The following is a 23,481-nucleotide window of genomic DNA, read 5'->3' as shown; positions in this document are numbered from 1 at the left end:
TGGCTAAAACCGAAAGACACGCCCCCAAACGCCACAGGTAGGCGGGAGGATAGCTGGCGAGGCCCTCTGATTGGCTGTGAGGCCTCCCTCTCTGGGTGGGACGGCCGCTGGGGGCTGCGCATGCCCAAGAGCAGAAACCCCCCGGCTCAGCCGTAGGCGGGCCTAACCTTGGCCTAACCGCGCCGCCAGGGGCCGCTCGAGCGCCAGACTGGCCGCGGAGCAGCCGCCCCGCGTCCCCCAGCGTCCCGCCGCCACCTGCCCGCCGCGCTCCCTCGGCTGCGCCCGTGGGTGCGTGGGCCTCGCGGAGCTTCGCGGGCCGGCTTCCCCGGCGGGGGCCGCGGGAGCCCTTCATGGCGCCTGGGCTTCCGTGGTGCTGGCCTGGCCCCTGTGCGGTTTTTCCGCAGCAACATTTTCTTTCCTCTTTATCTTTTTAATTTTTTTTTATTGGAGTTCAATTTGCCAACATATAGCCTATCACCCAGTGCTCGTCCCGTCAAGTGCCCCCCTCAGTGCCCGTCATCTTTTCTCCCCCGTTAAACCAACTCTTGGGAAGCGCTGTGCGGCCGCCAGAGCGCTTTCCTGGCCGTCGGCTTCTTGGCGCTTCTCCGCATCCCGGGAAGGTAGGTCTATCATCAGCCCCGTCTTAGACAAGAACGTTTTCATCCTGAACTGTGCATCTCTGTGAAAAGCAGCCCAGAGATGGGAGGTGGAAGGAGCCTTGGCATCGACCACCCCGGGGACCCCGCTGGCACTTTTCTACGGAGGTTGCCTCTGACCCTCCGGGTGCCCCGCCCCGGGCGTGCGAAGGGAGAGAGAACAGCTGGGTCGGGAGGTTCCGTTAGCCCAGGGAGCGGGGGGGGGGGGGGGGGGGGGGGGGGGGGGGGGGGGGGGGCAGGGTCTAGGTCACGTGCCCCGCGCAGCCCCTTACGCGCGCCCCCCGCCGCCCCAGAGACCTGGCGGGCCGCTCGGGAGCGAGCTGCGGTGCGAGTCCGAGCCAGCGCGGGGCATGGCCTGCGTCTCTCCAAGGCTTCCCCGTTTTAAAGGGAAATACATACATACATACATACATACATACATACATACATACATACATACCGATCTGTCTCTGTATTACCTTTTAAAATGTTTCTGTGCGTTTAAGTGAGTTATGCTTTAAAAAGAGGCATGCACCACATACAAGTTTAGAGCATGAGCCCAGGTGGCTCAGCGGCTGGGCGCCGCCTTCGGCCCAGGGCCTGATCCTGGAGGTCTCGGATCGAGTCCCGCGTCGGGCTCCCTGCATGGAGCCTGCTTCTCTCTCTGCCTCTCTCTCTCTCTGTCTCTCATGAATAAATAAATAAAATCTAAAAATAAATAAATAAATAAATAAATAAATAAAGCATGATAATAAGATCATGAAACTTTGAAACCACGACCTTAAGAAGTGGTGATAGAGTTAAGGTTTACATAAGCATTACTGTGTTCTTCTCCACAGCCACTGGTCTAAGTTCTCCAGGCACACTCACATTTTCATGCAGCACAACACACCTGTGGGATAAGTCCTGTTAGACCCACTTTACAGATGAGAAAACTAAGACCCAGATGAAGTTACTTGACGCGGTTGGTTTGAGACCCAGGTAGCTGGCCCCAGAGTCCGTGTTCTCTCTCTCACAGCACCTACCTCAAAATACTTACCTGCCGGGGATCCCCAGGTGGCTCAGTGGTTTAACGCGGCTGTCAGCCCAGGGTGTGATCCTGGAGACCCATGGAGTCCCATGTCAGGCTCCCTGCATGGAGCCTGCTTCTCCCTCTGCCTGTGTCTCTGTCTGTCTGTCTCTCTGTGTGTCTCTCATGAATAAATGAACTGTTTAAAAAAACAAAATACCTACCTGTCTAATTCTAACCCCATCCATGCTCCTGTCTCCTCCAGGAGTAGCCACTATCATGAATTTAGAGCTTAAGATTCCTTTTCTGGGCACCTGAGTGGCTCAGTTGGTTGAGCATCTGTCTTCAGGTCAGGGTCCTGGGATGGAGCCTCGCATCAGGCTCCCTGCTCAGCAGGAAGTCTGCTTCTTCCTCTGCCTTTCACCCCACTTATGCTCTATCTCTCTCAAATAAATACATAAATAAAATCTTTAAAAATATATTTCTTTTCACTGAAAAAGAAAATGGCTACTAAAACAACCCACAAACTGGGAGAACATATTTGCAAATCATATATTCCATAAAGTACTTGTATCTAGAATATATAGAAGACTCTACAACTCAATAATAAGAAGACAAACAGCCCTATTTAAAAACAAGCAAAGGAGTGCCTCAGTCCCTTAAGCAAATACCTTGGGCTCAGGTCATGATTCCACGGTCCTGGGATCTAGTACCAAGTCAAGCTCCTGGCTCAGCAGGGAATCTGCTTCTCCCTCTACCCCTCCCCAATGCTTGTGATCTCTCTCTCTCAAATAAATAAAATCTTTCAAAAAAATTAAAATGAGCAAGGTTTTTGGCTGCCTCGGTCAATAGAGATTCTGACTCTTGATCTCAGGGTTCAAGTCCCATGTGGGTGTGGAGCCTACTTAAAAAAAAAAAAGTAAAGGCTCCCAGTGGCAGGGAGGATGTGGAGCAGAAAGAACTCTCATTGCTGGTGAGAATGCTGAATCAGCCACTTTAGTAGTCAGTCTGACAGTTTCTTAAATTAAAAAAAAAATTATTTATTCATGAGAGACACACAGAGAGACAGAGACACAGGCAGAAGGAGAAACAGGCTCCCTGTGGGAACCCCGTGCAGGACTGGATCCCAGGACCCCAGGATCCCGACCTGAGCTGAAGGCAGACGCTCAACCGCTGAGCCACTCAGGTGTCCCTAAAAAAAACTTTTAAGTTAATTGTGGGTTCATATGTATAAGAAATACTATAGAAAGTTCAGGTGTGCCTTGTACTCAGTTTCTCTTGATGGTAGCATATTGTAAAAGGATAGAACAATATAACAACCAGGATATTGATATTAATGTAGTCAAGATGCAAAACATTCCCATTAAGGGGCACCAGGGTGGCTCAGTTAGTTAAGCATGTGCCTTTGGCTCAGGTCACGATCCCAGGGTCTGGGGATCAAGCCCAGCATTGGGCTCCCTGCTCAGTGGGGAGCCTGTTTCTCCCTCTCCTCCCTGCTTGTGATTTCTCTTGCTATCTCTCTCTCTTTCTCAAATAAATAAACAAAATCTTAAAAAAAAAAAAAAAAGACTGTTCCCATTACAAGGATCCCTCATGTTTCCCTCCCCCAACCCCCTTCTTAGTTCCTGATAAAGGGCCTCCATTTTGGTCATTTTGAGAATGTTTTGCAGTGGAATTATACAGTATATGACCTTTTGGATAGGCTGGGCCATATGTTTGCTGCATATTTAGTTGTTTTAAGAAACTACAAAATAGGGATCCCTGGGTGGCGCAGCGGTTTGGCGCCTGCCTTTGGCCCAGGGCGCGATCCTGGAGACCCGGGATCGAATCCCACGTTGGGCTCCTGGTGCATGGAGCCTGCTTCTCCCTCTGCCTGTGTCTCTGCCTCTCTCTCTCTCTCTCTATGTGACTATCATAAATAAATAAAATTAAAAAAAAAAAAAGAAACTACAAAATTATTTTCCAGAGTGACTAAACCATTTCACATTCCCATTAGCAGTGTGTAAGTGGTCCAGGTCTCCATATCCTGTTCTGCATTGGTGCAACAACTTTTGTATCTTAGCCATTCTGATAGATGTGTAGGGACACCTCATTGTTTTATTTATTTATTTATTTATTTATTTATTTATTTATTTTTATTTATTTATTTATTTATGATAGACATAGAGAGAGAGAGAGGCAGAGACACAGGCAGAGGGAGAAGCAGGCTCCATGCCAGGAGTCTGATGCGGGACTCGATCCCGGGACTCCAGGATCCGCCCTGGGCCAAAGGCAGGCGCGAAACTGCTGAGCCACCCAGGGATCCCCATCATTGTTGTTTTAATTCGCATTTTTCTTATGGGTAGTGACGTTGAACATCTTTTTATTTATTTTTTTAAAGGTTTTATTTATTTGAGAGTGAGAGAGAGCGAGCACGCATGAGCACTGGGAAGGGGTAGAGGGAGAAGCACACACCCCACTGAGCAGGGAGCCTGATGTGGGACTGATCCCAGGACTCTGGGATCATGACCTGAGCCAAAGGTAAATGCTTCACTGACTGAGCCACCCAGGTGCCCCGCTGAACATATTTTTTTTTAATTTTTATTTATTTATGATAGTCACAGAGAGAGAGAGAGAGGCTGAGACACAGGCAGAGGGAGAAGCAGGCTCCATGCACCGGGAGCCCGACGTGGGATTCGATCCCGGGTCTCCAGGATCGCGCCCTGGGCCAAAGGCAGGCGCTAAACCGCTGCGCCACCCAGGGATCCCTGAACATATTTTTAAATGCTAATTTCCTGTTCCCTCTATTGAAATGTCTTTTGTCCATTTTCAAATTAAATTGTTTGTGTACTTGTTGAATTTTAAGAGTTCTTTATATATTCTAGATACTAGTCCTTTGTCAGATATGTGGTTTGCAAATACTTCCTCCCACTCTTTAGCTTGTCTTTTCGTCTTTTCAACAGGGTCTTTCACAGAGCAAAAGTGTTTAATTTTGATGAAAGCCAATTTATCAACTTTTCCTTTTATGGATTGTGCTTTTGTTGCCAAATCAAAGAATCCTTTGTCAAGCCCTAGGTTCGGAAGATTTTCTATGATTTTTTTTCCTAAAAGCTTTATGTTTTACACTTAAGTTCATGGTGCACTTTGAATTAACTTTTATATAAGGTGTTATTTCTTTTTTTTTTAGATTTATTTATTTATTTATTTATTTATTTATTTATGAGAGAGAGAGAGAGAGAGAGGGAGAGAGAGAGAGAGAGAGAGAGGCAGAGACACAGGAGGAGGGAGAAGCAGGCTCCATGCCGGGACCCCGACATGGCACTCCATCCCGGGACTCCAGGATCGCGCCCTGGGCCAAAGGCAGGCGCTAAACCGCTGAGCCACCCAGGGATCCCCTATATAAGGTGTTAGATTTAAGTTAAGGTTTTGAGGTTTTCTTTTTTCCCCTTTTTTGCTGCTGTTGTTGTTTTCTGCTCGTGAATGTCCAATTACCCCAGAACCATTTGTTGAAAAGCCAGTTTTCCTCCACTTAATTGCTTTTGCAGCTTTATCAGAAAGAAGTCAGTTGAGGGGTGCCTGAGTGGCTCAGTGGACTGAGCAGCTGACTTTTGGTTTGGGCTCAGGTCTTGGTCTCAGGGTCCTGGGATGGAGCCCTATATCCAGCTCCATGCTCAGTGGGGAGTTTGCTTGAGGATTCTCTCTCTCTCTCTCTCAACTCTCTCTTTCTCTGCCTCCCCACACCCTGAATCTCAAATAAATAAATAAATCTGAAAAAAAAATAGGCAGTTGAGCATGTCAGTTGGTGACAAATTGCCTTAGTTGTCCTGTATTTGTGAATTTCCTGATTTCTCCCAGCATCCTTGAAGGATGTTTTCATTGATTATGGGATTCTGGGTTGACATTTCAACACTTGAAAATGTTGTGTCACATCCTTCTGGCCTCTATAGCCTCTGATGAGAAATCAGCTATCATTGGAGTTGACATTTCCATATAGGTAAGGTGTTGTTTTTCTCTGGCTGCTCTCACAACTTCTCCTTTACTTATTTTCCATTAGTTTGACTAGGATATTTCTTGGATTTATCTTGTTTGGAATTCACTCGGCTTCTTGAATCTGTCATTTTTATGCCTTCTACCAAATTTGGAAAGTTTTCTTTGAGTATTTGTTCCGTCCTGCCCTCTCTTCTCCTCTCCTGAGATTCTCATAACATGATGCTTGATCTTTTTAAATAGTCCCACAAGTCCCTGATGCTCTGCTCATTTTTAACTCAGTCTGTTTTTCTGGTTCAGATTGGACAGTTTCAGTTGTTCTACTTTCCAGTTCACTGCTTCTTTCCTGCCCTCTCCTTTCTGCTTTTGAACTCATTCACTAGCTTTTAATTTCAGTTTTTGTTCTAAAATTTCTATTGGTTCTTCCTTTAATCTAAGGTTTCTTTGCTGAGACTCTATTTTTAAATTTTGTTTCAGGGATCCCTGGGTGGCGCAGCAGTTTGGCACCTGCCTTTGGCCCAGGGTGTGATCCTGAAGACCTGGGATCGAGTCCCGCGTCAGGCTCCCGGTGCATGGACCCTGCTTCTCCCTCTGCCTGTGTCTCTGCCTCTCTCTCTCTCTCTCTCTCTGTGACTATCATAAATAAATAAAAATTTAAAAAAATAAATTTTGTTTCAGGCATGTTCATAAATGCTTGTTGAAACATGTTTATGCTGAGGTGGGCACTTGATGGGATGAGCACCGGGTGTTTATTCTATATATATGTTGGCAAATTGAACACCAATAAAAAAATAAATTTATTTTTAAAAAAAGAAACATGTTTATGATAGCTGCTTTAAAATCTTTTCAGAGAGGGGCACCTGGGTTGCTCAGTGGTTGAGCATCTGCTCAGGATCCTGGGGTCCTGGGATCGAGTCCCGCATCGGGCTCCCCACTGGGAGCCTGCTTCTCCCTCTGCCTGTGTCTCTGCCTCTCTCTGTGTGTCTCATGAATGAATGAATGAATGAATGAATGAATAAATAAATAAATAAAATTGTTTAAAAAAATAAAATCTTTGCAGAGAATTCTGCCTTTGTCCTCTTGCCATTGGCATCTGGTGATTGTTGTTGTTGTGTTGTCCAGTTTAAGCTGTTCCTTGTTTTTGGTATGATGCGTGATTTTTTATTGAAACCTGGACACTTTGGGTATTATGTCATGAGATCGTAAGTTTTATTTAAAATTTTTTTTAAATGGTAGCTTCCTTTAACATCACTCCAGCAGGGGAAATGCAGGAGCTCCCTTGTTACTACAAGTGGGGGAAGAAGTCCAGGTCCCCCCCCCCGCGGCCCCAGTTGACACTAAGGCAGGGGTGTCCTCATAGTAATTAGCAGGACTGGGAGTTCTGGGGCTCCCTACAGATTTTCCCCTTATATGTCTCTGGTTGGTAAGGGTAGGAGTGCCTCATTACTGCTCCTCCCCACGGGAGGGAGGTTTCTTTTTTACCTGTGGTCAAAGGTGAAAGTCCTGACTCTTTGCTAGGTCTCCTCTGACAACATTCAGTAGGAAAGGGTGGTGCATCTGAGTGCAGGACCCCATGTGACCACATATGTTACATGCCTATGAAGCTGGCTCTGAAAATAACCCTATCACTTCAGGTTGCTGCCTAGAGAGGGAGATTTTACAAAGCCCGGACCTAAATCACAGTCCTCAGAAGCAGAGAGTAGTGGACAGGAGTCTGGATCTCAGGCCCTGCCACTTCCCCACTCTGCGACCACGGCGTGCATTTCCCAGACATTTCCTGAGTGCTGTTCTCTACCAGCCATTGAGCCACATACAGAGGACACAGAAAAGATGGAGACATAGTCCTTGCCCTCATAAGCCTTGGCACTGCACAGACTCCTGGAATCTGGATCTTTTGTCACTAAGTGCCTCCAAGATCATTCTCTCAGTTTATCTAGATCTGATTCATTTTAGTTCTGGAAAGAATCTGTAATGTGGATATATCGTATTTCATTTTTCAGCTGTTGCCCTATTCATAGATCTAGGTGGTTTCCATCTCTGTGCTATTAAAAACAAGGGACATCCTCATTCATGCCTCATTTTGAAGCCTACCTGAGTGGGTATTTCTCTGGAACAGATAACGAGTGGTAGAATTGCTGAGGCAAAAGGTACATGCACTTTAAATAGATATTGCCAAATTGCCCTCTCCTCAGTGATTGAAAGTACTGGTTCCTTGCACCCACTTCAACATTTAATATTATGTTTTGCCAACTTGAGGGAAGAAAATAATAGCTCTTCTTCTTTTTTTTTTTAATTTTCATGATTACTAATGAAATTGAGCTTCTTTTCATGTGGCCACTTTTATTTCTTCATATTTTTTGCCCATTTTTGTATTTCATTGTCCTATTGATTTGCAGGAATGTCTTTTTGTCATCTCTGTATTAATCTTTGCCATATATGCTGCAAATACCCCATTTCTTTTTTTTATATTTTATTTATTTATTTGAGAGAGAGAGGGAGAGAGCACAAGCAGAGGGAGAAGCAGACTCCCCGCTGAGAAGGGAGCCCGATGCAGAGCTCAATTCCAGGACTCCAGAATCATGACCTGAGCCGAAGGCAGCTGCTTAACCAACTGAACCACCCAGGCACCCCACAAATACCTCATTTCTTGTTTGTTTTCAACTTTGTTGATGGCTTTGTCATATAGAAGTTTAAATATTTATGTAGTATAAGTATTTTGTGTCTTAGTTTTTTAAATTTCTTTATTTAAAAAGATTTTTTTTTATTTATTTATGATAGTCACAGAGAGAGAGAGAGGCGCAGAGACACAGGCAGAGGGAGAAGCAGGCTCCATGCACCGGGAGCCCGATGTGGGATTCGATCCCGGGTCTCCAGGATCGCGCCCTGGGCCAAAGGCAGGCGCCAAACCGCTGCGCCACCCAGGGATCCCTATTTAAAAAGATTTTTAAAAATGGATTTCTTCCTGAGAGACACAGAGAGAGAGGCAGAGACACAGGCAGAGGGAGGTGCCAGCTCAGCTCCCCGTGGGGAGCCTGGCATGGGACTTGATCCCAGGACCCTGGGATCATGACCTGAGCCGAAGGCAAGATGCTCAACCACTGAGCCATGCAGGTGTCCCATGTCTTAGTTAGTTTCGTTTTTGTTTTTTTTTTTTTAAGATTTTACTTATGTATTTGAGAGAGAGTGCACGTGCATAAGGAAGGAGGGGCAGATGGAGAGGGAGAGAGAGAATCTCAAGCAGACTCATACTGAGCTCAGAGCCTGATGCAGGACTCAATCCCACAATCCTGAGATTGTGACCTGAACTGAAAACAAGAATTGGATCCTGAACCAACTGAGCCACCCAAATGTCCCTGTGTCTTCTTTGTAAGAAGATCTCTTCTCTTCCAAGGTTGCAAACATATTCTTTTTAAAAATACTTTGATAGAGTCTTTTTGAATGGTTTTATTTATCGTGGAGTGCTAATCGACTATGTAGGGTCATAAAAACACACTGCTAGTAAGGGTGTACTTGTGGTTAGACTTTAGGGCACTGGGGCTCCCCAATCCTGCTGAGTATTAGTTACCAGCCATCCAGCACTTCTCTGGCCAAGAATTCTCAAATTTATTGCTCTCATCTGGTGGCTGATGCCTCTATTTTTGTCTGCTTGTCACAGGTGGGGAGAGAGGAAGTCCGTCACCTTTTTACTTCACATGAGTCCCCCAACCAGTTATCCTGATAGGGTCTGTCCTGCTCCCCAGATCTATCACTCTGATGAACAGTCGGAGGCCCCCACCCCCACCCCTGGAGACTGTCCACCTTTCAGGATGACGCTCTCTGCCTATATTTTGTGCTTTGATTTTCTCTGCCAACCTCATTCTGTCTGCCTTCCATTTTTGAGGGATTCCTTGTAGCTTCTGGTTTAACAGGACACCAAGTTTTGTTTTCCAGCACTATTATGGATTTATTTTCAGCTCTACTTTCTTTTACCTCCGTGGTATGAGGTAGGAGGGAGGGGCAGTATACACAGGTGGCAGTCTGATGTCTGGGCCCAGTGACCACTGAGAACTTTCCTATTGTCCTGACACTGAAAGCTGACTAGGTTCAGCATAGAATTCTTGAGTCACAATCATTTTCCCTCAAAACTCTGTAAAACATGACTCCACTAACAGTATTGCATATGGCAATTCTGATACCATTCTGCTTCTTTATTCTTTTTAGGTAATCTGTCCCCTTCCCCTTGCCCCGCTTTAATGTTTTATTTTCTTTCTTTCCTCTTTTTTAAAGATTTTATTTTTTAAGTAATCTCTACACCCAACATGGGGCTCTAGCTCACAGCCCTGAGGTCATCCCTGTTTAGCTCCACTGACTGAGCCAGCCAGGTGCCCCCTTAATGTTTCCTTTATTCTGAAAATTCAAAAATCTTATCAGAGTATGTATACTTAGTGTGACTTTTGCCTCATTAAGTTAATCTAAGAGCATGTGATTAAGAGTCAAGGCTTCCTTTACTTTGAGGAACATTTGTATCTTGTGGCTTCTCCCTCAACTCTCTTCTTCTTGATATTCTTATTTGATGACTGTTTAGTCTTCTAGGTTTGTCCTCCACATCTCTCAACGTTTCTATTCCTTATCTTTTGCTTCTGTCTACTGGGAGAATTTCTTGGTCTTTTAATGCACTTATTCACTTTTTTTTAATAGTGTCCAATCATTTTTATTTATTTATTTTTTAATTTTATTTATTTATTCATGAGATACAGAGAGAGAGGCAGAGACACAGGCAGAGGGAGAAGCAGGCTCCATGCAGGGAGCCCGACGTGGGAATCAATCCCGGGACTCCAGGATCACTCCCCGGGCCAAAGGCAGGCGCCAAACCGCTGCGCCACCCAGGGATCCCCCAGTCATTTTTAAATAGTATCACAGTTTCCATTTCATTTTAAAATTTAGGGCACCTGGCTGGCTAAGTTGGTGGAGCATGCAACTCTTGATCTCACGTTCATGAGTTCAAGCCTTATGTTGGGTGTGGAAATTACTTAAAAAATAAAATTTAACTGTTGGCCTAGATCAGGATAAATTTTGTATTACTGCCTGCCCCAGTTTCATAGATACAATATCTTCTTGAATATTGTTGAGAATACAAAATCGGGCATTTCTACCTTTCTTCTGTTTGGGGGGTAACAAATTGCATAGGAGACTGTGGATTGCTCTTATCATAGTGCTGAATTCCTCCTTTTTTTAAAAAAAAAAAGATTTTATTTATTCATTCATGAGAGACACAGAAAGAGGCAGAGACTTAGACAGACAGAGAAGCAGACTCCTCAGAGGGAGCCCGATGTGGGACCTGATCCCCGACCCCTGGCATCATGCTCCAAGCCAAAGATAGACGCTCAACCACTGAGCCACCAAGGTGTCCCTGAATTCCTCCTTTTGGACTACCATTTCTTTTCATAGGACTTTTTTTCTGTTTCTTATCCTTACAAAGAAATATCCATGTTTGTTCTGTTAGGAGTTGAGGTGAGTTCTTTTTTTTTTTTTTTTAAAGATGTATTTATTTATTCATGAGAGACACAGAGAGAGAGGCAGAGACACAGGCAGAGGGAGAAGCAGGCTCCATGCAGGGAGCCCGACGTGGGACTCGATCCTGGGTCTCCAGGAACAGACCCTGGGCTGAAGGCAGCGCTAAACCACTGAGCCACCCAGGCATCCCTGTGAGTACCTGTTTAAAGGTTTAAAGAATGTTTACAATGTTTAAGTCTGGAGGAAGAAACAATAGAACAGTTCATATAACTTTACTCTTTTTTATTTATTTTTATTTTTGTTATTATTTTTTAAGATTTTATTTATTTATTCACGAGAGACAGGGAGAGAGAGAGAGAGAGGCAGAGACACAGGCAGAGGGAGAAGCAGGCTCCAGGCAGGGAGCCTGATGTGGGACTCCATTCGGGTCCCCAGGATCACGCCCTGGGCTGCAGGCGGTGCTAAACTGCTGCGCCACTGGGGCTGCCCAACTTTACTCTTTTTTAAAAAATAGTTTATTTTATTTATTTGAGAGAGAGCGAGAGAGCATGAGCAGGGGTAGGGGCAGCAGAGGAGAGGCAGAGGGAGAAGCAGGCTCCCCACCGAGCAGGGAGTCCAACTTGGGGCTTGATCCCAGGATCCTGGGATCATGACCTGAGCCAAAGGCAGATGCTTAACCAACTGAGCCACCCAGGAGCCCCTAACTTTATTTATTTATTTATTTTTAAACTTTACTCTTTTTAAACCAGCTTTGTTAGGACGCCTGGGTGGATCCTGGGCCTGATTCTGGGATACTGGATCGAGTCCCACATCGGGCTCACTATGTGGAGCCTGCTTTTCCCTCTGCTTGCGTCTCTGCCTCTCTCTCTGTGTCTCTCATGAATAAATAAATAAAATCTTAAAAAAAATAATTTAAAAAACCCCAACTTTGTTGATATATAATTGGCATATGACAAACTGTTGATATTGGTATTTGATACATTAATATATACTTGTGAACCATCATCACAATTAGGAAAATGAGCATATCTGTCACCCTTATTATTTTTTTTAAGATTTTATTTATTGGGCATCTTAAATAAAGATTTTATTTATTTATTCATGACAGACATACAGAGAGGGAGAGAGAGAGGCAGAGACACAGGCAGAGGGAGAAGCAGGCTCCATGCAGGGAGCCCAACATGGGACTTGATCCTAGGTCTCCAAGATCCAGCCCTGGGCTGAAGACGGCGCTAAACCACTGAGCCACCTGGGCTGCCCATATCTGTCACCCTTAAAAGCTTTCTTGTGTGCTTCTGTAATCCCTCCATCCCATCTCTCCCTCTTTGTACCTCCATGAAAACGTATTTGTATCTTGTAAAATTTTACATAAATGTAATCCTACAAAAAAATGTAATCCTACAGTATATATCCTTCTCTTTTGTCTTTCACTTAGCAAAACTATTTTGAGATTCATCCTTATTGTTATGGCAATCAGTAGTCCATTCCTTTTATTGCTGAATATATCCCATTATATGGATAACGTGTTTATTTATTCACCTGTTCATGGATATTTGGGTTGTTTCCATTTTGGGGCTATTACAAATAACTTGTTGCAAATATTTGTGCATGTGTCATTGTATGGATTACATCTTCTTTCTTGGGTAAATACCTAGAGTGGAATGGTAGGTAACACAGCAGGTGTATGTTTTTATTTATTTTTTATTTTTTTAAAATTTTTATTTATTTATGATAGTCACACACACAGAGAGAGAGAGAGAGAGAGAGAGAGGCAGAGACATAGGCAGAGGGAGAAGCAGGCTCCGTGCACCGGGAGCCCGACGTGGGATTAGATCCCGGGTCTCCAGGATCCCGCCCTGGGCCAAAGGCAGGCGCCAAACCGCTGCGCCCCCCAGGGATCCCTGTTACTGATTTCTAATTTAATTCCATTGTGGTCAGAGAACATACTTGAAATGATTTTTTTTTAAGTAGTCTCTACACCCACCGTGAGGCTCAGACTCACAACCCTGAGCTCTAGAGTTGAATGCTCTACTGACTGAGCCAGCCAGGTGTCCCCCAGAAATGACTTTAAGCTTTTAAATTTATTGAGGCTTGGTTTATGATTGAGAATATGATATGTCTTGGTAAATATTTATTGTATATATGAAACTAAGCACTCCTCAGTTTTAAACATCTATATTTCTGTAATTTTTTTTTTTTTTACTTTAAAAAAAATTGAGAGAGAAAGAGGACATGTGCAAGCTGGGGCAGAGGAGGAGGGAGAGGGAGAGAGTATTTTGAGCATACTCTGTGCTGCGTGTGGAGCCCCACACGGGGCTTGATCTCAAGACCCTGGGATCATAAACTGAGCCGAGGGCAGACACCTAACCAACTGAGCCACCCAGGTGCCCCCATAGTTTTGTAATTATTCTTTAGTTACATGCAGAGTAATTTGAGGACAGTAAAGTCTATTGTCTTGAATCTGGCAATGTCTATTTGATGTCTTCACGCCTCTTAAAGGCAGACTCTATATCCTGTTTGTCTTTCTCTCCCCATAGCATTTTTCCTGACCCCAAATGGAAGCTCAGCAGACACTGGTTCAATGGATGGATGACACTCAGAAATAGTTAGGTCACGGGATCCCTGGGTGGTGCAGTGGTTTGGCGCCTGCCTTTGGCCCAGGGCACAATCCTGGAGACCCGGGATCGAATCCCACATCGGGCTCCCTGCATGGAGCCTGCTTCTCCCTCTGCCTGTGTCGCTGCCTCTCTCTCTCTCACTCTCTCTCTCTGTGATTATCATGAATAAATAAATAAATGAAATCTTTAAAAAAAAAAAAGAAATAGGCCAGGTTCTTATTTTTTTTTAATAAATTAATTTTTTATTGGTGTTCAATTTACCAACATGCAGAACAACACCCAGTGCTCATCCCGTCAAGTGTCCCCCTCAGTGCCCGTCACCCATTCACCCCCATCCCCCACCCTCCTCCCCTTCCACCACCCCTAGTTCATTTCCCAGAGTTAGGAGTCTTTATGTTCTGTCTCCCTTTCTGCTATTTCCCACACATTTCTTCTCCCTTCCCTTATATTCCCTTTCACTATTATTTATATTCCCCAAATGAATGAGAACATACACTGTTTGTCTTTCTCCGATTGACTTACTTCACTCAGCATAACACCCTCCAGTTCCATCCACGTTGAAGCAAATGGTGGGTATTTGTCGTTTCTAATGGCTGAGGAATATTCCATTGTATACATAAACCACATCTTCTTTATCCATTCATCTTTTTATGGACACCGAGGCTCCTTCCACAGGTTCTTATTTTTGATTCAGAAAATATCCTTGTGCTATGTGACCAGACTGAGTCTCACACACCTTTATGTCTTTGCATCCCTATAGGACTTTGCACGTAACTTGACACACCACAAGTGCTTGGGCAGCATTGTTGACATTGAATGGAACTAGAGAGACAGCCACAAAGGTGCTGCCTCAGACTGGTGGGATCTAGGCCACTCTGTGGCACTTGACAAACTGCTCTGGCCACGGTTGGAGAGGCTGTCCTGTCATAAAGCCCCCTAAGACATGATGTCACACACAGACACCTCTCTCCTTACAAAAGGGAGGGGCTGTGGTGTTGGCCTCCCAGACTTAGCTGGGCTCCCGTGCCTTCCTCAGGCTCGGCCCTAGAGCTTGAAGAGAGGTGAGCAGGACACTGCCTGGACGCTGATATGATCAGAGGGTGCTCTGCAAGTCGCTGAAATCACCAAGATTGGCAGCAAGTGGGCTCAAAGGCTGCCCTCAGTAGAGCACCTGAGCAGGTGAAAATTGGCTTTACAACTCTTAGCTTCCCTTTCCCCATCTTTCCTACCTGGCATCCCCTTTTCCCTCTCTTCCTCTCTCCCTCAGGATCTGTTTACTTTCCTCCTCCAGACTGCCTCTCGGAAAAAGCTGGATAACTTTGCTCACACCAAGGTAGAAATGACTAATGGCCCAGGGAACGGAGGGCAGCCACCTCGCTGAACAGGGATGAAAGGGCCTGGGAGAAGCAGAGGATGGGTGGGTTTGGCGGCAGGGAGTCGAGGGAGTCCCATCTGGGGGTGCCTGTATTCTCTGCTGAGGGTGGGACAGGGGGAGGAGAGGGTGGAAAGCTGAAGGGAGATTCTGAACTTGGCCCTGGAGAGATGAGGGCCCTCCCTTGGGGCACAGAGACTCACAAGGCGGCATCGGGTCCCAATCACATCTGAGACCTTGACTTTACTGTGAGCTTCACTCATAAGGAGTTCCACACTGCAGGTGGGACTTCAGACAGAGAGGGTCTTTTGAGGAGGCCACACATTTCCCTTAGGACTCCCTAAATTGTAAGAGTAAATGATAATGATTAAAAACTACCAATACTCTCAAATATTTTCTGTTGCACAGTGTTTCTGAAATAACTAGCCACGAACATCTGGGGTCATTTTATACCAAATGCTCAGTCGAGTGACACCTGAATCCTATCCCAGACCCCTTTTCCCATCCTGATTCTCTGAGAACTGCCTTTCCAGCTCTGAGGGCATTGAAACCAGCTTTTGTTTGGGACTCTGAGGTCTTGGGAGAAATTCCTGAGCATTTTCCAAGCTAGCCCATTCCGTCCTGAGTTTGGCCCTGGCTGTGACCAGCGGGCCATCCCCCAGGGGAAGAGGGTGGCCCATCACTTGGCCCATCACATGGCCCGTACCCCACCAGGTAAAGGAACACGGGATCTCAGGCCTGCTGATGCACTGATGGTTGACCATCTTTTCTTCGCAGAGTGAAAATGGTGTTTGGACTGGGCTGCCAGAGAGAGAGGTAAAGTTCAGGTGGGCCCAGTGCCTTGAGTGACCAGGAAAGGGGACGCCCACTTAGGTCTAAAAGGAAAGGAAAATAGAGTTCTCTGTTCCCCTTTCCTTGACTGTTCCAGTTTCTCTGTGACTCAGGGTTGGGGCAGAAGGCCTGGTCCTGGCTGGTGGGCCCTGCCTCTGTGTGTGCGCCTGTGTGTGCACGCACCCTGGGAGCCACTGTCCGACAGTTCAAGATGCTCTGCTTGTGCCAAGGGGGAGGCGTCCCAGAAGAGGTGGACGAGTCCTGGGGATACAATTTCTGATCTGGATTTTGGGATCTGTCAGTCCCAGAGTAGGGCTCTTGGAAGACTCCGGGAGAAGAGCTGGTCCAACGCTGACTGCCCAGCCTGGGCCGGGTGCTTGCTTTCTGGCTGGGAAGGCAAGGTGGGGCCAGGGAGACAAGAGCAGAAGAAGAGGAGGAGTGTGTTCAGGCTCTGAGTCTGGCTGTCAGTGGAGGCGGAGGCACAGGGCCTGCCGAGCCCTGATCCAGTTAACAGATTTGTGCACCCACAGTGTCGGATCCCCCTGGTGGAGCTAGTCCTGGGGTTTGGAGCGGGAGGGAAGGTGGTCCCCACTCACTAGTGAGGGCACGGGGCACCCAAGCTCTACCCTCAACTCCACTTTCCTTCCAGGCTCTACAAGCCCCTGTACGTAGTACACGTCTTCATTCTTACAGGTAAGGGCGCTGGGGAATGTAGGGGCGGCCCGCTGGTTCTGGCCTCAGGGCCGCCCCACTCTCTGGCTGCTTACTGGGGCTCCCAGGGCCTGGCCGTGCTGCTCAGAGTCAAGGCTGCCCCCTGTCTCTTTCTTCCCTTGGTACCTTGGCAGTGAAACAGATTTGAACCCATGTTTGATTCTGAAATCCCCCTTCCCCCCTGGAAACCCATGAACCGAAACCCACACAACCTCACGTCCAATAGCAGTGGTCTTCAATGTTTGCCTGCACACCTGTGGAAAAAATCCAACTTCCCTCATACACATTAACACCCAGCTTCTTTCATTCCAAGTTTATTTTATTTTATTTTTTTTAATTTTTATTTATTTATGATAGTCACACAGAGAGAGAGAGAGAGAGGCAGAGACACAGGCAGAGGGAGAAGCAGGCTCCATGCACTGGGAGCCCGACGTGGGATTCGATCCCGGGTCTCCAGGATCGCGCCCTGGGCCAAAGGCAGGCGCCAAACCGCTGCGCCACCCAGGGATCCCCCCAAGTTTAGTTTAAAGGGATACAATTTCTGGTATATTGTAAATAAATACTGACATTTTAGAGTAATGGTATCACTCTTAAATGTTTTAATTAGTCTTTCTTCACTCATTGCAGGAGTGGTATACTACTATTTTCAGGGGTCTGTGGGGAAGCCAGCCCCTGACCACGAGATTGCTGGGGAACCTTCCCAGGTAGGCACTGAGGAGGCCTAGAGGCCGGGGTAGCCTCACTGTAGCCTGAGTAGAGGTCACGCTCCTTGGTTGTTAACTGTGTGTGTGTGTGTGTGTGTGTGTGTGTGTGAGAGAGAGAGAGAGAGAGAGAGAGAGAGAAAGGGAGGGGGAAATGTGAGGGCTCTGCAGAAACTCACTGGTTTTCTGGTAAGGTGTCCAAACAGAGGCTCCATCCCTCACAGGCTGGCTGTGTAGTCATCCTGGGGCTCTGTGGCAGTGGCGTCCACAAACCAAAAGAAACAGATGATCCCTCATTGATGTGAGTAGCTCTGGAATGTGGTTCAGCGCTCTCATATGGACGACGTGGTGAGCCTGCCTGGGGTCACATACTGTCCTCCATGGCCCAGATCCAAGGACCTAGGGCAGAAGCCCCTGCTCCCAGCCCCGGTCAGAAGAACACAGATGGGTGCGGGACACCCACCTAGGGCCACATGCCGAAACACATGCTGTCCACCTGTTAGGTCCCGCCAGCCTCACAGCAGCCCTGCAGCTCGCATCTCATGTAGATGGGAAACAGCCCCCAGGGACACAGTGCCTGGATCCAGGCTGCCAGGGTGACAGGAGAGGACCACATTCCTGATCCCCGGAGGCCTCCTGCTCTCTGCACAATGCCCCGGGGAACAGGGGACTCCCATAGAGACAGGTCGTCTGTGGCCCAGAAACACGGAGTAGATGCATGACACCTCCTGGCTGACCTTCCAGAGGCTGGGAGCCCCGAGGAAGGCCCATAGGTGCCTTGGATGGAGACCACAGAGTACAACTCTGCTTCCTTTCTTTTTGTTGTTTAAAGTTACTAGTCAAATTTCCATTTAAAAAAGTTTTATTGTCATCAAAGCTATGCTCCGACGTCATCTGGTGCTTTAAAGTTTTAAGACCTCGAACCAAAAACTGGCTGCCTTTGCCCCAGCCCGCCCACCGGCGCTTTCCCCAGGGTTGGAATCCTCTCAGCCTCCGACCTTCCCAGCTGGAGCCTTTCATTTTTCCATGTTTCTAATTAGCAAGCTTATCCTGCTTTGTCTTCATTTCTCAGATTTAGACATTAGCCGGTGAGGATTTAGCTCCTGGGACAACTGTACATTCGCTGCCCCTCCAACACACACGTCCACCTCCCTCCAGCCTTCCAGGGTAGTTACAGCCCTGTTTTGGGATTGTGACATTTTATTACTTATTTTCTTTAATGATTTTATTTATTTATTCATGAGAGACACACACAGAGAGAGAGAGAGAGAGGCAGAGACACAGGCAGAGGGAGAAGCAGGCTCCATGCAGGGAGCCCGACGTGGGACTTGATCCTGGGTCTCTAGGATCACGCCCTAGGCTGAAGGCGGCGCTAAACCACTGAGCCACCCAGGCTGCCCAGATTGTGACATTTTAAATCTGAGTAATGACATTTTCAATTGTTAAAATCTTTTAAATAACATGGTTGGCGTTCTGCTGATTTTTAAAATTTTTTATTTAAATTCAGTTTGCCAACCTCTATAGTACAACACCCCGTGCTCATCTCATAAAGTGTCCTCCTTACTGCCTGTCACCCAGTTACCCCATCTCCTCACCCGCCTCCCCTCCCACAACCCTTTGTTTCCCAGAGTTAGAGAGTCTTCCATGGTTTGCCTTCCTCGGTTCTGCTGATCTTTATATCATTTCGGGTTTTCAGCTCCCCTGTGCTTCCGTGGCCGAGGGCTCTTTTTGGACAGTGGGGTAACCACCACCACAATTAAGAAACAGAGCAGTTCCGCCGTCCCTTCAAAAAATTCCTCTGGACTCTTGTGCAGTTGGCCTTCCCCTCCCCCGCGTCCAGCTGACAGTTTTCCATTCCTATAGTTTTGCTTTGCAAGATTGTCCTGTAAGTGGGGGCACCCTGCGTGTAGTCTGGTCCCTCACTGAGCTTGGTGCACCTGAGACGTCTCTGGGTGCAAGCGCAGCACCTTGTTTCTCCTCGTTGCTGAACGGGTGTCCTCCATGGGAAGGACTGCAGGTTGTCTGCTCAGCGCCTAGGAGACATTTGGGTGTTTCCAGTTTGGGACAATTACAAATAAAGTCACTGTAGGGGCGCCTGGGGGGCTCAGTTGGTTAAGTGTCTGACTTCTGATTTCAGCTCCGGTCATGATCTCGGGGGTCTTGGGATCGAGCCCCACATTGGGGAGCAGGGACTCTGCTTCTCTGTCCCCCCTCCCCCGTTCATGTTTTTTTTTCTCTCTCTAAAATAAATAAATAAAATCTTAAAAAACAAAACAAAACCACTATAGGGGCACCTAAGTGGCACAGTTGGTTAAGCTTCTGCCTTTGGCTCAGGTTTTGATCCTGAGGTCCTGGAGTTGGGCCCCTGCAATTGGCCTCCTTGCTTGGTGGTGGGGGGGGGGATCCTGCTTCTCCCTCTGCCCCTTCTCCTGCTTGGGCTCTCGTGCTTACTCTCTCTCTCTCTCTCTCTCTCAAATAAATACATAAAATCTTTTTTTTTTTATTTAAGATTTTATTTATTCATGAGAGACACAGAGAGAGCAAGAGGCAGAGACACAGGCAGAGAGAGAAGCAGGCCCCATGCAGGGAGCCCGACGCAGGACTCGATCCCAGGTCTCCAGAATCATGCCCTGGGCCGAAGGCAGGCGCTAAACCACTGAGCCACCCAGGGATCCCCCATAAAATCTTTTTTTAAAACCCACTATAAATCTTCATTTAGGGCTGACATTTTTAAACTGAGAATAGTATTCCACGCTGAGTCACGTACCGTGGTTACTCTTCTTGGCGTGTCATTTTGTTTTTGCCTCTTTTTTCTGTTCGCTTCCTCTCTACGTACAATTAATATACCCAGGCGCTCTGCCAAAAATATCAATCCCCTTGCAGTAGATTTACACAAATTAGGTGTTTAATGGAATGATGGTTTTCACAGAGCGTATCTCACGGGGCAGCCCTCCCACTGTTCCCATAGGGACAGGATGCCCAGCTGCCCTGGGACCTCCCTTTCTCGGCAATCTGGGGAGCCCCTGTCACTCCTTTATTTTGATGGAATGCAACCGCCAGGGGAACCTCTGCTTCCTGAGGGGTAGTCTTCAGATATTACATGTCTGCCATGGTCTTAATTCATATGCGACTACGAGTTTGGGTAGGTATAGAATTCTAGGCTAGAAATATTTTTTCTCATAGAGTTTGAGGATCCAACTTCCTTGTCTTCTGGCTTCAAAGACTTTCAAAAAGAAGTCTGATGAAAGTTGAATTCCTAAAACAGGCTTTTTTTCTTTGTATTTTAGAAGTTTTTGGGTTCCTTGTCCTGAGGGTTCTGAAATGTATTGATGACAAAACCCGGGGTAGATCTCCCTCATCCATTGTCCTGGACACTTGGTGATTCCTTCTCTTCTGGAAACTCACATCCCTCATCTTTGGGAAATGGTCTTGATAAAAAAGGGACATATTTATCTGGTATCTCTCCCTGCCACTTCAATCTGCTGTCTCTGTTTCCTCTCAGAAAGCTCTAGGAGTTCGCAGTGGGAGCTCCTGATCTCTTCTCTGTTCTTTCTCGGGAAAATTTTTTTTTCGACTTTACCTTCTACATTTTTATTGGATTTTTCCCTCCCAGTATTCTATCATATTTTTGTTTTTAAGAACTGGAGGCTTTTTAAACATTTCTGTTATTTATTTATTTATGATTCTATTTATTTATTTTTCACAGAACACAAGCAGGGGGATCAGCAGGCAGAGGGAGAGAGAGAAGCAGGCTCCCCGCTGAACAGAGAGCCTGACCTGGGACTCGATCCCAGGACCCTGGGATCATGATCTGAGCCAAAGGCAGATGTTTAACCCACTGAGTCACCCAGGCTCCCTGAACATCTCTGTTTTAGAGTCTATTCTTGTTTCATGAATGCTAAGTTTTAACTTTCTAAAGACATCAGTTATTGTTTACTTTAACTTTTTTTTTCTTCAAACTACTGGTAATTTTTAGGTGTCTGTGTATGTAGGCACTGACTGTGGATTAGTGTGTAGCTGAGGTGACCCTGAGAGGTCACCTCAGCCTTCCCTCCGTCCTTTCTCTCCTCGTCATGCAGCTCGTAGGGGAGTCCTTGAGGCCGGTGTGGGGGCCGATGGATAAGTGCTATCCCGTGACCACTCAGGTGGGTAAGGGCTGGGGGCCCCCTGGATGTGAGGTGTAGGCCTGGGCACCCTGGGTGGATACAGAGAGAAGGTGCAGCAGGGAAGGACCCCCAGCTGCTCACAGCTGTGAATCACTCTCCTGTTTGCTTCTGCAGAGACGCAGAGTCAAGAGCAGGAAGAAGCCAGTCTCTGAGGTGAGTGAGGCTTGCCCCGGCCGAGGCTCCCTTGTCAGGGCTCCATGAGATGTGGAGACACCCCAGCTCGTGGCGGGGGCGTCCCAGGGCTGGTGGCAGGGCCCCCCAGGAAACTGGCAACCTGCTGAGAAGGGAAGGACTCCCTTGGGAAGACACAACTACACACCGCAGGCCAGAGAACAAGGCAGGAGGGGGAGGGCCCTTCTGCCCATATCCCGCCCTCCTGACCCCCCTTGCAGGCTGTGCCCCCCAAGGCGAAGGGAGGACTGAATGGTGCTGCCCCTGAGGGGGAGACTGACATCTTGTCTCAGCGTGAGGGGGAAGCAGCCGGCCCTGGGCCCGCTGGGAAGGAGGTGGCTGAGGAGGAAGAGGTGGCAGGGGTCCCAGGCTGGGAGGTAAGGAGGCGGGTGGGCCAGCTGGAATGTTCCCGGCACCGTCCTACTGAGAAGCCCAGGAGCACTGCAGGATGGAGGTCATGGGAAGGAGGGCAGAGCTGGGGGGATGGGGCACCCAAGACCCCTGGGCCAAACTGCCATCCCAGTGGGGCAAGGGGCCCTACAGAGCCCAGAGGCAGCAGCCATGGTGTGAGCCAAGAGTGGGTCTGAACCCTGCCTCCCCCGACTTCCTGTGAAGCGAGGCCTCAGTTTCCCTGTCTGTGTAACATGGGGCCTATCTTCTCCCACCACTGTGCCCCGTCTTTCTTCCCAGGAAAACACCCAGGTCCGCAAGGAGATTGCAGTATACGCCTCTGGTAAGACCGCCGGCCCCACAGCCCTGCAGCAGTGCAGCAGGCCCACCTCCCTCCCTAACCTGGGGACATAGCAACAGCACAGACACCGGCTCCTCTCAGGCCCCTGGCCCTGGGGTGGGGCGGAGGAAGCCCGGCCGCCAGATGCCCATCCCCCCTGAATATCTTCCTGGTTGGCAGGAACTTGAGGCCTCCCCCCTTGGGCTGGAGGAACAGCATCAGAGGGAGCCCTGGCCCTGGGGAAAGGTCCCTCCCCAGCAGGGGACCCATAGGGCATGCCTGTTTGTGCTCGTAGAGGCCTCTGAGATGGAGAGTAAGGAGGGAAGGCCTGGGGGCTGGGTCCCCCAGCTCCTGAGGAAGCTCTGGTTGGACTGGTTCCCAGCCCCTGACATCCCGAAGACTCAGAACCACGAATGACCAAGCACCCAATAAATGCACAGACTTGCTGCTTCTGCAGGCCCTGCTACTTCCTTTCCGGGGCTTCATCGAAACCCAGTGAGGCCCCATCCACACTCCCTGCCACACCTGCTACTCTGGAGAGGCCCTCCGACTCGGAGCCAAGGGACAGAGCAAGTTCCCTGAACGTGGGGGAGCTCCATGTCAGGAGGGCGTTTAGAAGGTGCTGGTGGGACGTCTGTCAGGGATGCTGTTGGGTACAGGGTGGAGGGGTGTCCTTTGGAAAGAGAGGCCTGGCTGAGTGGGGTGCCTCTAACCGAATGTCTCTAGTCCCCAGGCTGTTCTCTAAATGCACCAGGGGGTCTGCCCAAGACTGGGCTAAGCGGCACACCTAGAAACCATCAGGTGCTGCCCAGGGGCTCAGTCCAGAGGCAGCTAATTGTGGGGGTGGGCACAGGGGGACAGCAGTCCTGTTCTCGGCCGGGGCTCCAGGCTAATGGGGTCACAGCCCCAGAAGTCAGAGCAGGATGACAGGACCCAGCAGCCCAGGGCAGGGAGGGACTGGCCCAGGGTCACACAGTATCCCAGCAGGGCAAGGATGAAAGCCAGGGTGGCCTCCCCCTCCTCTGGCCATTCCACGGGCCCAAGGTTGACCCCTCTCCCTGGGGCATGCCTGTGGCCC

At 48.0% G+C, this 23,481-nt stretch overlaps 1 protein-coding gene across 10 annotated transcripts; it reads left to right on the top strand.

The window, feature by feature from the left end:
• Positions 1–259: 259 nt before the first annotated feature.
• On the top strand, positions 260–22,891 carry LOC111097639. Of its 10 annotated transcripts, none has more exons than XM_038550355.1 (10): positions 263–620; positions 14,758–14,900; positions 15,871–15,909; positions 16,574–16,617; positions 17,263–17,339; positions 21,416–21,481; positions 21,617–21,655; positions 21,895–22,050; positions 22,364–22,406; positions 22,699–22,855. In XM_038550355.1, the coding sequence occupies exons 3-10, from the start codon at positions 15,878–15,880 to the stop codon at positions 22,818–22,820; spliced, it is 579 nt and encodes a 192-aa protein (XP_038406283.1). In that variant the 5' UTR covers positions 263–620; positions 14,758–14,900; positions 15,871–15,877; the 3' UTR covers positions 22,821–22,855. The 10 variants fall into 10 exon arrangements, with proteins under 10 accessions (XP_038406287.1, XP_038406283.1, XP_038406292.1 ...); XM_038550364.1 differs by lacking the exon at positions 263–620 and adding an exon at positions 15,013–15,054 and having other exon boundaries at positions 14,667–14,900; positions 21,895–22,008; positions 22,786–22,844; XM_038550356.1 differs by lacking the exon at positions 263–620 and adding an exon at positions 15,013–15,054 and having other exon boundaries at positions 14,683–14,900.
• The last annotated feature ends 590 nt before the right edge of the window (positions 22,892–23,481 follow it).

Source organism: Canis lupus, chromosome 10, assembly GCF_011100685.1.
Source record: "Canis lupus familiaris isolate Mischka breed German Shepherd chromosome 10, alternate assembly UU_Cfam_GSD_1.0, whole genome shotgun sequence".
Lineage (NCBI taxonomy): Eukaryota > Metazoa > Chordata > Mammalia > Carnivora > Canidae > Canis > Canis lupus.
The sequence above is the reverse complement of the archived record's forward strand: the minus strand, read 5'-3'. Positions and strand labels throughout refer to the sequence as shown.

Excerpts from the sequence above, each read along its gene's own strand:
- LOC111097639 (XM_038550359.1), top strand. The coding sequence starts at position 15,878 with ATGGTGTTTGGACTGGGCTGCCAGAGAGAGAG. Across the intron at positions 22,051-22,363 it reads CAGGGGTCCCAGGCTGGGAG|GAAAACACCCAGGTCCGCAA; the intron begins GTAAGGAGGCGG and ends CTTTCTTCCCAG. Across the intron at positions 22,407-22,698 it reads GATTGCAGTATACGCCTCTG|AGGCCTCTGAGATGGAGAGT; the intron begins GTAAGACCGCCG and ends TTGTGCTCGTAG.